Source organism: Urocitellus parryii, chromosome 4, assembly GCF_045843805.1.
Source record: "Urocitellus parryii isolate mUroPar1 chromosome 4, mUroPar1.hap1, whole genome shotgun sequence".
Lineage (NCBI taxonomy): Eukaryota > Metazoa > Chordata > Mammalia > Rodentia > Sciuridae > Urocitellus > Urocitellus parryii.
Window position 1 is genome coordinate 149,722,596 of NC_135534.1, and position 14,100 is coordinate 149,736,695.

Genomic DNA, 14,100 nt, shown 5'->3' on the forward strand with positions numbered 1-14,100 from the left:
GAAACAAACCTACCTCTATCAACCATTGAACTTACTACATGTGATATTAATATTCCAGTTAAAACCAAAGATCAATAAACTAGATTAAAGCAAAAACCCCATATGCTGCTTATAAGAAACAGTTCTCAAATATATAGTCATAGAAATTGAAAAGGAAAGGATAATTGGGGTTCTAGGAAAATAACAGCATGGACTTTAAAACTCCTCAAATTTCCATATAAAAACAAAGCAACTAAAAGCTCATGGGCAACATCTACAATAAAATGGAGTGGTGTTTTATTCCCCATGAATCCCAAAGTAGCTGGTGCAATGAACAAAAAGCCTGCAATATCAGTAGAGATACTGCAATATCAGTAGCTCTTGGATGTGTGATGATTTGAAGAACTCCAAAGTAATAATAAATCAATATCTAATTAGAGAGTAGCAGTTAGGGGAACAGTCTTTCAGGATGACCCTCTTGTTCCTGCTTTCTGGTTCTTACCCTCATATATGTCCCTCCTGTATTTTACTACACTGACTCTATGTTACCAATAGAATAAGGCAGAAGTGATAGTATACCACCTTGGGATTAGGTTGTAAATAAATGACTTCCATTTTGGACTGTCTCTTGGATCACTTCTTCTGGGATGAGTCAACTACATGTTCATGAGGCTATTCAGGCAACATGTGGCTATTCCCCCAGTACAGTCTTTAGGTAAGACTGTAACCTTGGCCAACAGCTTGACTGCAACTTCATGAAAGACCTTAAGCCATAAATTTCCCAGTTAAGCTGTTCCCAAATTCCTGACCCTTGGAAATTGGGGTAAATTTTATTGTAGGTTGGTAACATTGACTTAAGCAATAATTAACTAACACAGCAGCTAAAGCTAGACAAGTGTGCATTCCAATTCAGATAAGTACAAACAATTTGCAGTCAGGTCTGAAGGGGTTACAGTCCTATAAACTCTTTAAATATGAAATGAACTAGAGCTCTATTCCAGGATAGAGACTCATATTGAAAAGAAACAAGTGTAGAATCCAAATTGAATAGATCAAGAAAAATTGAGACAAAGGAAAAAAGGGTCCAGTTAGAACAGGAGGAGAGTAGAGCCAGGAGAGGAGACTGCAGAAAATAAGGGTTTAAACATAGGGACACTCTTATCACATGCCCAGATTCTGCCCCCCTTTTGATTTTTATTATGAGACAAGGTCTTTATAAGGTGCTAGCTGAGGCTGTCTTCACACATGCCATCCTCCCACCTCAACCTCTGGAGCATAGTGTCTTTTTTTTTTTTTTTAAGTCACTTTTGAGTATAGTTTATATACAATAATATCGTTGACTTTCTTTATCCAGGAGTTCTACACCCATGGTTTTTACCAACCACAGATCCAAAATATACACACATTTATTTTAAAGTTTATCTGTATTGAACATGAAAATTTTTAAATCATTATTCCCAATCAATACAGTGCAGTGACTATTTACTTAGCATTTTCATAGTACTAAGTATTATAAAAGACATATACAGGAGGATGTGTGTGATATGCAAATAAAAGTGTAACATTTTAATTTTATATGAGGGATTTGAATATCTGCAGATTTTGGTATGGAGGGCATTGGGATTAGTCCTTTGCAGATACTACGGCATGATTGTACATACTTATTTTAAGTGTATATATAGTTGAGTGAACATTGAGAAATGAATATCCCATGCTACCATTGTAATCAAGAATATTTTCATCACCCCAGAAGTTTCTCATATGCCCTATTACAGTCACTGCCACCACCCTCAGGGGTGTATTTATTTATTTAGCATAAAAGAGTAGGATTTATTCAAGTGAGAAGAAAAGAGACAGAACTCTCACAGGGATAGAGGGAACCCAACAGGGGTTGCCCAATGTTTTAATTTCTATTAGGTTAGATTTTAGTTGTCAGTTTTGAATTCTTCTCCCCCCAAAAAGTGAGTTATATTGCTGTGAACTAATAAAAAGCTAGATGAAATCACAGCCTCTAAAGTTTCAGAAGGTTTATTTTATAAAAACAAAAAAGAAAGTATATCAAATTCCATACAAAGTTACAAGAGAAATAGAAAATTTTAGGAACAGGATAAAATCCTTGCTGACAATGAAGCATCCCAGAAAGACAGGCATGAGTCAAGAAAAGGAGAGCCAAGAGGTTGAGGTTGTAGCTCAGTAGTGGAGGTCTTGCCCAGTGAGACACTGAGTTCAATCCTCAGCCCAACATATAAATAAATAAAATAAAGGTATTGTATCCATCTACAATTAAAAAATATTTTAAAAAAAATTAAAAAGAGAGCCAAAGATTTTAACTGTAGCCAAATTAGTCTTATAGTATATGACTGCAGACAAATCTAACTTGTAGGAACTAGGGAGATATTGTTTTTATCAACTCTACCTGAGAAATCTTCTAGGGAACTAGCTTTAGACAACCAAGATAACTAAAGAGAATTTGACATAAAGAATTATGATAAACATTTATTTATTTATTTATTTTTATATATACATGCTGGGGATTGAATCCAAGAGTGCTTTATCACTGAGCTAATTCCCCAGCCCTTTTTTATATTGTGACAGGGTCTTACTAAGTTGCTGAGGGCAGCCTTGAACTTGTGATCCTCCTGGCTGACCTACTGAGTCTCTAGGACTACAGGCCTGCGCTGCTTCACATTGCTAAAATATTTCTATATTTAGAACTAGGGATAGGGGGTTTGGAGTGCAGCTAAGTAGTAGAGCACTTGCTTAGAATGCTCAAGGGCCTGGGTTTGATCTCAACATTACCACCAGGAAAAGAAAAGAACCACCTATATTTCAAATGTAAGAAATGGGAAAATGTATAAAAAGCTCAAACTTTATATTGACAAACAGCAAGAATGTCTTGCATGTGAAATAAAGCAAAAGGTATATGCTGTTTTAATTTAGACATCCTGAAGTCCTTGAGAACCAGGATTTTCTAATTGAAGAAAAAACATATATTCCTGAATACCTCAAAAAAATTGTTGTGTGTGTGTATGTGAATATATGTATGCAGAAACACTTTAGTGCTGAATTTGAACAGAAAGTGTTAATATGAACTCATATTTTGTTTGAATGTGTGTAGTACTGTTTGTTTAAATTTTATACTTTCATATGCTGAAAAAAACCTATGAACAGTAATAACGGAGACATAATAAGCTTTCCTAATGCCAGATTGTGATCTTGAAATATATTTTGCACTTAAAAAAATCCAGGGTATCTTGGAGATGGGGATTCCAGATTGAAGACAGAAAATGTTCAAGGTGAACCTAGAACATATTGTCATACAAATAACAATAAAATCTACAAATGTTGCTAAGTTCTTGTCAATAGAGTAGGAGTCATCTGGAAGCTCCTGTAGGCCAGTGTTGAAATAATTTGAATATTAATAAGAAAAATATAATTATGGTAGTTTGAATCACATCAAATATTTTTAAAGCCATGGGTTTATAGAAGTACAAAAACTTGTTAGAGAACTGGTTTTTAAAAAACTGCCAAATACTAAAATAGCCAAAGCAATCCTTAAGCAAAGCAGGGGTCGTCACAATACCAGATCTGAAATTACACTACAGGGTTATTGTAACAAAAATGGCATGGTATTGGCACCAAAATAGACATGAAGACCAATGGAACAGAATAGAAGACACAGAGACAAATCCACATAAATCCAGTTCATCTTGGACAAAGGCACACATTGGAGAAAAGATAGCCTCTTCAACAAATGATACTGGGAAAACCGGAAATTTATATGCAGTAGAATGAAATTTAATCCCTATCTCTTGCCCTGCGCACAAGTCAGTTTTAAGTGGATCAAGGACCTAGATATTCGACCAGAGATCCTGAGCCTACTAGAATAGTATACACAATGGAATACTATTCAGCCATAAAGAAGAATGAAGTTATGGCATTTGCCTGTAAATGGATGGAACTGAGATTATCAAGCTAAGTGAAATAAGCCAACTTCAAAAAACCAAAGATATAATGGTGTCTCTGATATGTGGATGATGATGCACAATAAGGGGGATGGGGAAAAATAGATGTTGAAAGGGAAATGAAGGAAAGGGAGGGAGGATGGGAATGGAAAGCTAGAATAAATCAGAACTTTCCTATATTCATATATAAATACATGACTAGTGAGATGCCACATCATGTATAACCTCAAGAATGGGATTCTAATTAGAATAAGTTATGTTCTGTGTATGTATAATATGTCAAAGTACATTCTATTATCATGTAATCTAAAAAGAACAAATTTTTAAAAAGACTCTAAATATTTATTTTAAGCATATGCATTTTATACATTTTGCTATGTTAAACTAATATAAAGAAAAAAGTAATTTATTTCAAAATGCCAAATAAGCATTTAACTCCATATTATATGAGCTATACCAGTGGATCACCAAATATTGAAAAATGTTTCTTTTTAAAATTTCTCAAATTATTCATCAAATAAATAATAAAGGAAATAATAGAATTAAAATATCAACATTTTCCAGCCTCCAGTGAATTAATCCAGGCCTTGAGCATCAGTGTGTATTTGTCATGATGGGGGGAAAAATTACCACTTCCAGTTGGAAAGAGACTTATAACGTAGTTTACCAAAAAATGAACTTAAATCTGATGAAGACTTTAGTGTAAGGGTTGACATTTTCATTTTTTTTGTATAGGGCACAACAGTAAATAGCTTAACTTTTATGCTTAAATGCTCTCTGTCAAAACTATTCAACTCTGCCATTGTAGCATGAAATAACCATAGATGGTACATAATCAAGTTGGTATAGCTAGGTTCCAATAAAACTTTATTTACAAAAACACAGTGGGCCAAGATTTTCTGATCTCTTCTCCAGATCCAACTCCTAATATATGGACATACAGATGATCCATAAAAGTTGTTTCAGCTATGCTTCTGGAATGTAAGTTTCAAAATCAAGTCTAAGAAATTATTGGACACAAGGAAGAGAGTGATGGTGTTGGGATTTATATATTAACACTTATAAAACCCAGGCAAAGCTAAACATAGGCTTAGGGAGATAGGTGACAAGAATGAAGAAAATTAAAGTAAATATAACTCATGGGATGATATGAAGATGTCATTGGTTGGGGCCTGTTAGTGTTTCAGAGGTACTTAACAGTTCTAACTTCTCTGATGGCTGCTTACAAAGGATATGCACCTTATAGTTGGTTTAACTCTTTATTTGTCTATGTAGCTTTCTGCATTTGTGTATATTTGATATTAAAAGTTTTTTAAAGAAGGTGAAAAGAGGGGGGAAAGTCTCCAAGGAAATGCTAACAAAAAAAAAGGGGGGGAAGAAAAACATAGTATGATTCGATTCTAGAGAAGGAGACATATTTCATAAGGTGATTTAGGATTCTTAAATCTGTATGCATCTAATAATATGTCTTCAGAAATACAAAGCAAAAGCCAACTTATAAAAAGGAGAAATTCACAAATTCACAGTAGTAGGAGGAATCTTGAAGAAGCATATGCAAATAGACATAAACTGAGACAGAAAAATATGGCTTTGTATTTTAAGATTTTGTTTTTGAGGCGAGGTCATCTTATTTTTGCCTAGAAATTTACTATTCTTATTAGAAACATGTTGAAATCTTTCATTTTAATTGACAGAATAATCTTTTCTTTGAGCTAAATTTATAGATAGCTACTTTTTTCCAAGTAACCTAAGTAATGAAGTCTGCCTTTTTTTTCCTGATTCTACACTAAAGTTATAACTATGAATATTAAATAATCACTGTGGACTCCTTCTACAATTGGAAACCATAGTACATAATAATTAGAATAGTATAATCTCAATATGTACATGAGTAAAATTCAGTGAATTTCCAAACTCTTTTCTAATTATTATTTGCACATGGTTTAGGTTTTGTTGGTACAAGTTAATCTTTCTTCCTTTTTTAAACAGAGGTTCTGAAGGGACTTTAAATGACTGCAGAGTAATATTTGTAGATGAAATCTTCAAGATCGAGAAGCCCGGAGCGCATCCTATTTCATTTGCAGATGGAAAGTTTTTAAGTATGCATTTTTCTTTTGAACTTAGATTGTGTTATATATTATGGAAATTTGTTTTTACTGACAAGTGGATAACTTGGAGGAAATATAAAACTGTAGACCACACAAATTTACTTTCAGGATGACAAAGAAGAAATAACTTCCAATGGAAAAAAATTTAAGTTTTTCTGAGTATTATCAAATGATTTTTCAAATGCATTTCTCACCAATGGTATACAAGTTTCTTCATAACCCTATCAATACTGAACATTTTAAAATTTTTTGTAAGAGGATTAAAGACCCCACATATCAACTTGTCTCTCTTTGGATTCAATTAAGAATTTACCTAAGGTTTTGCCCAGAGTTTCTCAAGCTTTCTTGGTTCACTGAGCAATCAGTGTCTCAGTAATTTTTTTTCTTTTTTGCATCTATAGGCCAAAAGAAATACTGAACAGTTCCATTTATTAAATTACTTTGTTTAACAAATTATATTTCCCTCTTGTGCCCTGTGAGTTTATTAGTTGGTCTGGTGCATCTGTGGGAAACTGGGTCAGTGTATATATAATTTGAGGGGTGGTTTTATTTTTATTTTTTGTAGTACTGAATATTGAATCCAAGGCCTCACGTATGCTAAACAAGCACTATACCACTGAACTACATCTCCAGCACTTTTTTTTTTTCATTTCAAAATTGGGTCTCACTAAGTTGCTAAGGCTGGTCTTGAACTTGCAATCCTCCTGACTCAACCTCTCAGATCACTGAGATTACATGTATGTGCCTTTATGTCCTGCTATAAGAAAAATTTTAAGGCAAAAGTATATGATGCGAGGATGTAGTTCAGTAGTAAAGCACTTGGGTCACATTTGCAATGTCCTGGATTTAATCCCCAGCCCAGAAAAAGAATATGCAAAAATAAAAAGTAAATATTATCATCATGTTTGGAGGTGATTGGATTTTTACTGAATTATGTTTGAGCCTCATCCTTAAAATTTTAATGCAGTAAATCAAGGGTGAGATTCAGGCTTTTATTTCTAAACTCTCACATTTGATTATCCCTTTTGGTTCCTTTGATTTAAAAAAGTATATGCTAGCTGGGTGCATTGGCACACACTTGTAATCCCAGCAGCTTGGGAAGCTGAAGCAGAAATATTGCAAGTTCAAGGCCAGCCTCAGCAATTTAACAAGACCCGAAGCAACTTAGCAAGACCTTATCTCAAAATAAATAAATAAGGGCTGGAGACATGCCTCAGTGATTAAGCACCTCTGGATTCAATCCCCAGTACCCCCCCCCAAAAAAAAAAGTTGTATGCTGTTTCCATGAGTTTTTCTTTGAGATTAATAGATGAACAAATTACTTTAAGGTAAGACTTACTTTAATTTTTTTTTCTTAAGGGAAAAATGACCCTGAATGTGACCTATGTGGTGGAGACCCAGATAAGAAATGCCGTACATGCTCTTGTCATAAATGTGGTGAGAAGCATGAACCCAACATGCAGCTTCTATGTGACGAATGTAATATGGCCTATCATATTTACTGCCTGACTCCTCCTTTGGATAAAGTCCCAGAAGAAGAATACTGGTATGATCATCAGGATTTGGTTTTTGCTTTATAGAGAATCAAATATGAAATATCTATTTGAACTACCAAAAGTATTTTTATAAATATAAATGGTATATAGTAAAGTGCTTAAAATGTTAAGAGACAAATGCTTACTTGGCATTGATAGTATTTATTCAATTACGATAGCAGCTTCTGAACTGGTCTTTAGCTCTATGTTTTGATCTCTCTCATGTTCTATAGTAGTACTTAATAATTATTATATATTTCATATGCTTTACACTAAAAAATGCTATATATGGATGATTTTATCTAATCCTATGAAGTTGGTAAGTAGAACAGGGCTTCATGTGTGCTTGCCAGAATCTAAATGGTTTGACAAATAAAAACAAACAACCAATCAATAAATGGGCTAATGATCAAAACAGACATTTCTCAAAAGAAGAAATACAAATGGCCAAGAAATATCAAAAATTGTTCAACATCCTTAGCAGTCAGGGAAATGTGAATCAAAACTACACTGAGACTTCATCACCATTTAGAATGGCAAGAATACAAATAACAATTGCTGTTGAGGATGTGGGGGGAAAGTACACTTGTACATTGTTGGTGAGACTGAAAGTTAGTATCTCTTTAGAAAGCAATATGAAGATTACACAAAAGACTAGGAAGGGAACCACCATATTTCCTAGATATGCCACTGCTTGGTATTTATCCAAAATAAAATAAAAACAAAAACCAACTAAAATCAGCATACTGCAGTTATAAATGATAAGATTTATAACAATGTATATAGCAGCACAATTCACAATAGTCAATGAATTGTGAAACTGAATTATGAAACTAACCTAGGTGCTCATCAACAGATGAATGGATAAATAAATTGTGATATATATACAATGAAGTTTCACTTGGCCATAAAGAAAAATAAAATTATTTCATATACTTGTAAATGGATAGAACTGGAAAATATCATGCTGAGTGAAATAAACCAGACTCGGAGGTCAAATGTTTTCTCTCATATGCAAACTATAAAGAGGGATAAAAGAAGAATTTTTAAAAAGTATGAAAATAGAAGGGAGACCAATAGAGGAGAAAAAGGGGATTGAGAGGGAAAGAGAAGAAGAAGACAAGGAGAAGTATTGGGGAACAAAAACTACCAAATTATACTATGTCCATATATAAATATACCACAATGAGTCTTGCCATATGTGTAATTAGAATAATAGAAGGGGGATCAGTAGAATAAAACAAGGAGATGGAGAGTGAAAAGGAAGGTACTAGGGAGTGAGATTGATCAATTATGTTTTGTGCATTAAAAATATAGCACCACTAAAAAGAAATTTTAAAATACAATTTTAAAAAGTGATTAGAAGAAAGACTGGGGAAAATGTGCCCAAAGTAATAATTAACTTTTTAATACCACATTGAGGAATTTTGTTTCCTTTTTTTTTAAACTATGTGCCATATTACTGTCATTGAGGGTTTTTAAGTAAAGGATATGACAGGTAGAAATACTGATGTCACAAGCATATAACTGGTATCAACATGAAGAACAGATTGTTCTCCATTCCTTGCTCTTTCCTTAGCCTGTTTGAAAAGGCGGTTGCTGTGCTATGTGTTATGTGTTATGACAGAGGTTGGAGGGGTGAGAGAAAGGGAAAAGGAATATAACTTCCTGTCACCTCCTAGCTTGCATGGTCATACTCTAAATTTTACCTTTGCTTCTAACTCTTATTTCCAAAGTCTCATATTTTTCTTTCCTCTTGTTCAGTGTATAGTTTGTTCCTGATTCTCTAAAATGGAAACCCTTCTACCTGGCCTCAGAGCTACATATCTTTTTGCTTTCCAGGAACTTCATTCCTGCAATTAATTCCTCTCCTGAATTGCTGTTACTAGATCATCATCATTAGCATCTCCTGAGCCTTCAACAAAAACCTCTCTTGATTCCATTTTTCTCTGGATTTCCATCTGTCTACCCTCTTCCCTACTCCCTTTATAGAAAAGCTATCCTTACTAATTGTTTTCATTTTCTTTCTTCCCATTTCACACCTCACAGCACTCCAGTCTGGCTTTCCTTCCCACTACGCCTATGAATGCTTATGTAGAATTTATATATATTTTCTGTTTACAAACCCAGAGATCACATCTCAGTCCTCTTTACTGCTCAACTGGTTACTCTGTTTTTATAGATTCTATGATGTTATATGATCCTGATTTTTCATCTACTTCACTGACCTTTCCTTTTTAGTCTCTTCTTTTCCCTTTACCTGCCAGCTTTCGGGAGTTCACCTAAAGTACTGCTCACTTATTTCATCTTGCTTCCTAGATGACCTCATTCAGTCATAAAACTTTAAACACCAAGCTAATAGTTCTGAATTTTTGTCTTGAAATCCAATCTCCCCTGAGTTTATATTTCTGGACCCATTTGTCTACTTGACCACCATCACAAAATTAGTCTAAATGGAGATTTGATTTTTACAAACACTTCCCCAAAAATCCTAACCCTCCCCCAGTCTTTGGTAAGTAGTACTATCATCTTATCCACTTATTCGTACCAAAAGCTAAACCTCATCTTTGATGATGATTATTTTTCCTCTTCCCTACTCTACATGTAAGATATTAGTAAATCTTTTTCTCCAGAATCTTTCTCTTTCTCTCTTTTGTTTTTTGTTTTTGTTTTTGTTTTTGTTTTTTTTTTGCGCCACATCCACCCCACCCCCATTCCATTCCATACTACCATCTCCTCCCTGAGGGGAGATATATCTGTTGTATAGGTCAGTGTTTGGTCCAGAAGCATCAATTCTTTTTATTTTTGTTTTAATTAAAAGAATTTTTGAATGAGTAATTTCTTTTCTTGGCATTAGTGATGAGATTAGAGTTCATGGTTTCATTGAAATCTCGTCATTTTCTTTGACTTATCAAAATTATCAAAATTCCTTTGTTCTTTTTTTTTCTTTTAAAGGTATTGTCCTTGCTGTAAAACTGATTCCAGTGAGGTTGTAAAGGCTGGTGAAAGACTCAAGATGAGTAAAAAGAAAGCAAAGATGCCATCTGCTAGTACTGAAAGCCGGAGAGACTGGGGCAGGGTAAAGAAGAATTTCTTTTTTTCCTAATAGCAAATTATAGTGTGTAATGAATGTTTCAATACCAGTAGTAGTAATGGTATAAAAGGTTAAATAATATAATTGTTAATATCAGCAATATTTAAATTACATAAATGGTTGATTTTCTGTTTTATTCACATCTTATCTTTCATTAAGATTTAACATAATTGATTTCTCAAACAGCTAATTTTGTGACTTTACAGGGAATGGCTTGTGTTGGTCGTACAAAAGAATGTACTATTGTACCCTCCAATCATTATGGACCTATTCCTGGTATTCCTGTTGGATCAACTTGGAGATTTAGAGTTCAGGTATGTTTTTTAATTGCTTAGTTGAAATGGTAAAATTGGGTATAGTTAAAAGAGAAGTAATGTTTTAACAATATTTTGATTGTAAATGGACCTTGCTGGTAGCACATGGTGTTCATTTGTTAGAATGAAAGATTTTCTTTGGGGTGTGCTCTTCCTTAGCAGATGACACACAGGAACATATATCACAGACTTAGTGATGAGCTATGCTTTCTTATCACATTGTTTTACTCTTCTATTATAGTTACAGTGTTAACATTATTGGTAAGCTTTCTAAAGAATTTTTCTTACAAAAAATTAATATTTAAAATATATGGGTTGGAGTTGTGGCTCAGTGATAGAGCGCTTACCTAGCACATGTGAGGCACTGGGTTTAATCCTCAGCACCACTTAAAAATAAATAAATAGGGGTTGGGGGTTGTGGCTCAGTGGTAAAGCACTCACCTAGCATAGGTGAGGCATTGAGTTCAATTCTCAGCACCATATATAAATAAATTCATTAAGCAAAGTTCCATTGACAACTTAAAAAAATTAATAAAGTTATTTAAAAAATAAAATGTAAGTTTTTCTTTAAGCCACATATTAAATTCTCATTTATTGTCATTGAACTCTAAGCTTCCTTTGGGTATTTTTTTGAGACATATCCTCCTGAATGAATGCTGAGATATTGGGCAGAAGGAAATGCTAGCTAATCCAGGAATAAAATTATTTCTCTTTTCCCCTTGAGGAAGACTGTGTTATATTTATTCCTGATTTCCTTTTCAGAATATTAATTCTATCATGGGACATTTAATGTGGAAAAAAATCTCTAAAGCAATTTCCAATTAGCAATATCTATGATTCATGACTTTAATTAAGATAAGTTTTAATTTTTATGTTCAGTGGCCCTGATACTTAGACTTTTAATACAGTTTTAAAATTAAAATAACATTATACATGGAACAGATTGAAAAATTAAATTGATTTGTATTTTTTAAAACCTCCCCTACTTTTCATTCCCATTTTCTGTTTCTCAAAGAGAAAATTCTAATTATTTCCCCTGGATTTACCTCATTATTTCTAAATAACATATTTATATGGTTTTCTTTCCTTCATACTTTAGTTGAAAGATGAACATTTAGTTTAGTACTTATGTTTGTTGTGGAATAGCTGTATCATAATTTTGGCTGAATTGGTAATCAGGATTTATATTTTTATGGCTCTAAGTATATTAAAGTTCTATAAATAAATGTAATATAAAATACTGTAAATATTTTTATTTACTTCATTATGTTTGTGTGTGTATATATCTGTCACTAATTCATTCCCAAACTTTAAAAGCCCCTTTAACATGGTCTAAGGTGATTATGAAGTTGTTGGCCTCAACAACTAATTAGATGGATTTGCTATTTAAAGAAAAAGAGAACAGATTTATTTTTACCAATGTTAGTGAGGTGGGGAAAGCAAATAGCCTGTTCTCCTGCTGAAGTGGTGGGTGTTTTTAAGACCTAAGCCTTTCCAGGTTCTGTTGCTCTTATTAGCTTCTAAAGTGCCATCTTTTCTCATGCTTACTATGCAAGCTTGAATTTCAGATTCCTTTAACTCTGCTAAGAGCAATCTTATGTCAAAGGGATGAATTATAATACCTTTCTAAGGGAGTCTGAAATACATGAAGAAGTAACACTTTTTTTTCAGAGAGGCAGAATTCAATATATATGAGAAAAAGCTGTAGGCTACTGAAATAGAACAGTATCACTAAACTGGAATAAGTTGAATAACATCAAAAAATTTTGGTGTAAACATATAGTTTCCATGAAGGAGATACAGGAGATACAGCTGAGAAAATAGAAGCCAGATTAAGAGAGGTGTATTGACATGCTTAACTTGGGCTGAATACTATGAGACCATTGAATATATTTTGAAGAAGTTGAAAATGAGACTCAATTCTTAAAAGAATCCATTCTGTTTATGATAGATACAGTGGGTTTGAGTAACTAAAACTGGAGGCAATGAAAGATGGTCTATTATAAACATTCATGTTTCAAACTGATGTTGCACACCTGAAGTAGAAAAAAGATGGATTCAAGGGATTTAAAAGGGAAAATCAGGATCCTTGTGACCAAATGGTTTGGGGGAATGTGGAAGAAGTATAAAGTTTAGAATGATTTGACAAACTGGATAGGGAACAGTCATAAACAAAGATGAGAAAGAAGGGAAAAGATGTTTCAATAACTAATAGTTTCTTTTTAGCTGTTAAGCTAAAATCCCAATTATAAAAGAAGATAATTATTTAATAATGTGAAACTCAGAATTCTAGACCTACTCATTTTAGGCCTATTAGCTCAGTGCTTTTAGGGGTTTTAGGAGAACTAAATGAGAAAGCAAAAGACCCAACTCTGGGTGAGACATGGCTCTTAGATTTTTAAGGTACAATAATAAATGAGAAATCATTTTCTAAATGTAACTCAACTGTTCAGAGGTAATGTGGTCTCATTTTACTTATTTTATAGGTGAGCGAAGCAGGTGTTCATAGGCCCCATGTTGGTGGAATTCATGGTCGCAGTAATGATGGGGCTTATTCTCTTGTCCTGGCTGGTGGATTTGCGGATGAAGTTGTAAGTCATCATATGACTTTGTTCTTTAGAATCTGTCCTGATCATTCAGCAAATTATAAAAGCTTTGTCTAGGCTACAACAAATACTATCTCTTTTTAGCATTGTTTTTTATATTGAAGCAATCAGTTTTATACAGTTATAAGGGAAATCAGTTGGCAGTGTCTATACTGATTTGACATACACATATGTATATTTGTAACTGAATATCCTGAGGAGACTGCATTCTCAATGGAACTGTTTTTTTTTTAAATATTTTTAAATGTTGATGGACCTTTATTTTATTTATTTATATATGGTGCTGAGAATCGAACCCAGTGCCTCACACATGCTAGGCAAGCGCTCTACCACTGAGCCACAGCCCTCAATGGAACTATTTTTAAAAATTAAACTTACTACTTTGAGATAATTGTAGATTACAGTGATTAATTGTAGCATTAGAATAATGCATACATCCTGTTCCCTCCATCCAGTTTCCTCCATTAGTGACATTTTATAAAACCATGTAGCACAATAT

The 14,100-nt window shown here is 33.5% G+C and overlaps 1 protein-coding gene across 2 annotated transcripts in view; it reads left to right on the forward strand.

Moving 5' to 3' along the window:
- Uhrf2 (ubiquitin like with PHD and ring finger domains 2) overlaps positions 1 to 14,100 on the forward strand; it is a 78,829-nt gene that overhangs the window by 45,762 nt on the left and 18,967 nt on the right. For both annotated transcript variants that reach the window (XM_026391472.2, XM_077797029.1), the window contains exons 5-9: positions 5,934 to 6,043; positions 7,412 to 7,598; positions 10,543 to 10,666; positions 10,888 to 10,995; positions 13,482 to 13,586. In XM_026391472.2, the coding sequence (XP_026247257.1) occupies positions 5,934 to 6,043; positions 7,412 to 7,598; positions 10,543 to 10,666; positions 10,888 to 10,995; positions 13,482 to 13,586 (634 nt within the window). The remainder of the gene's footprint in view (positions 1 to 5,933; positions 6,044 to 7,411; positions 7,599 to 10,542; positions 10,667 to 10,887; positions 10,996 to 13,481; positions 13,587 to 14,100) is intronic.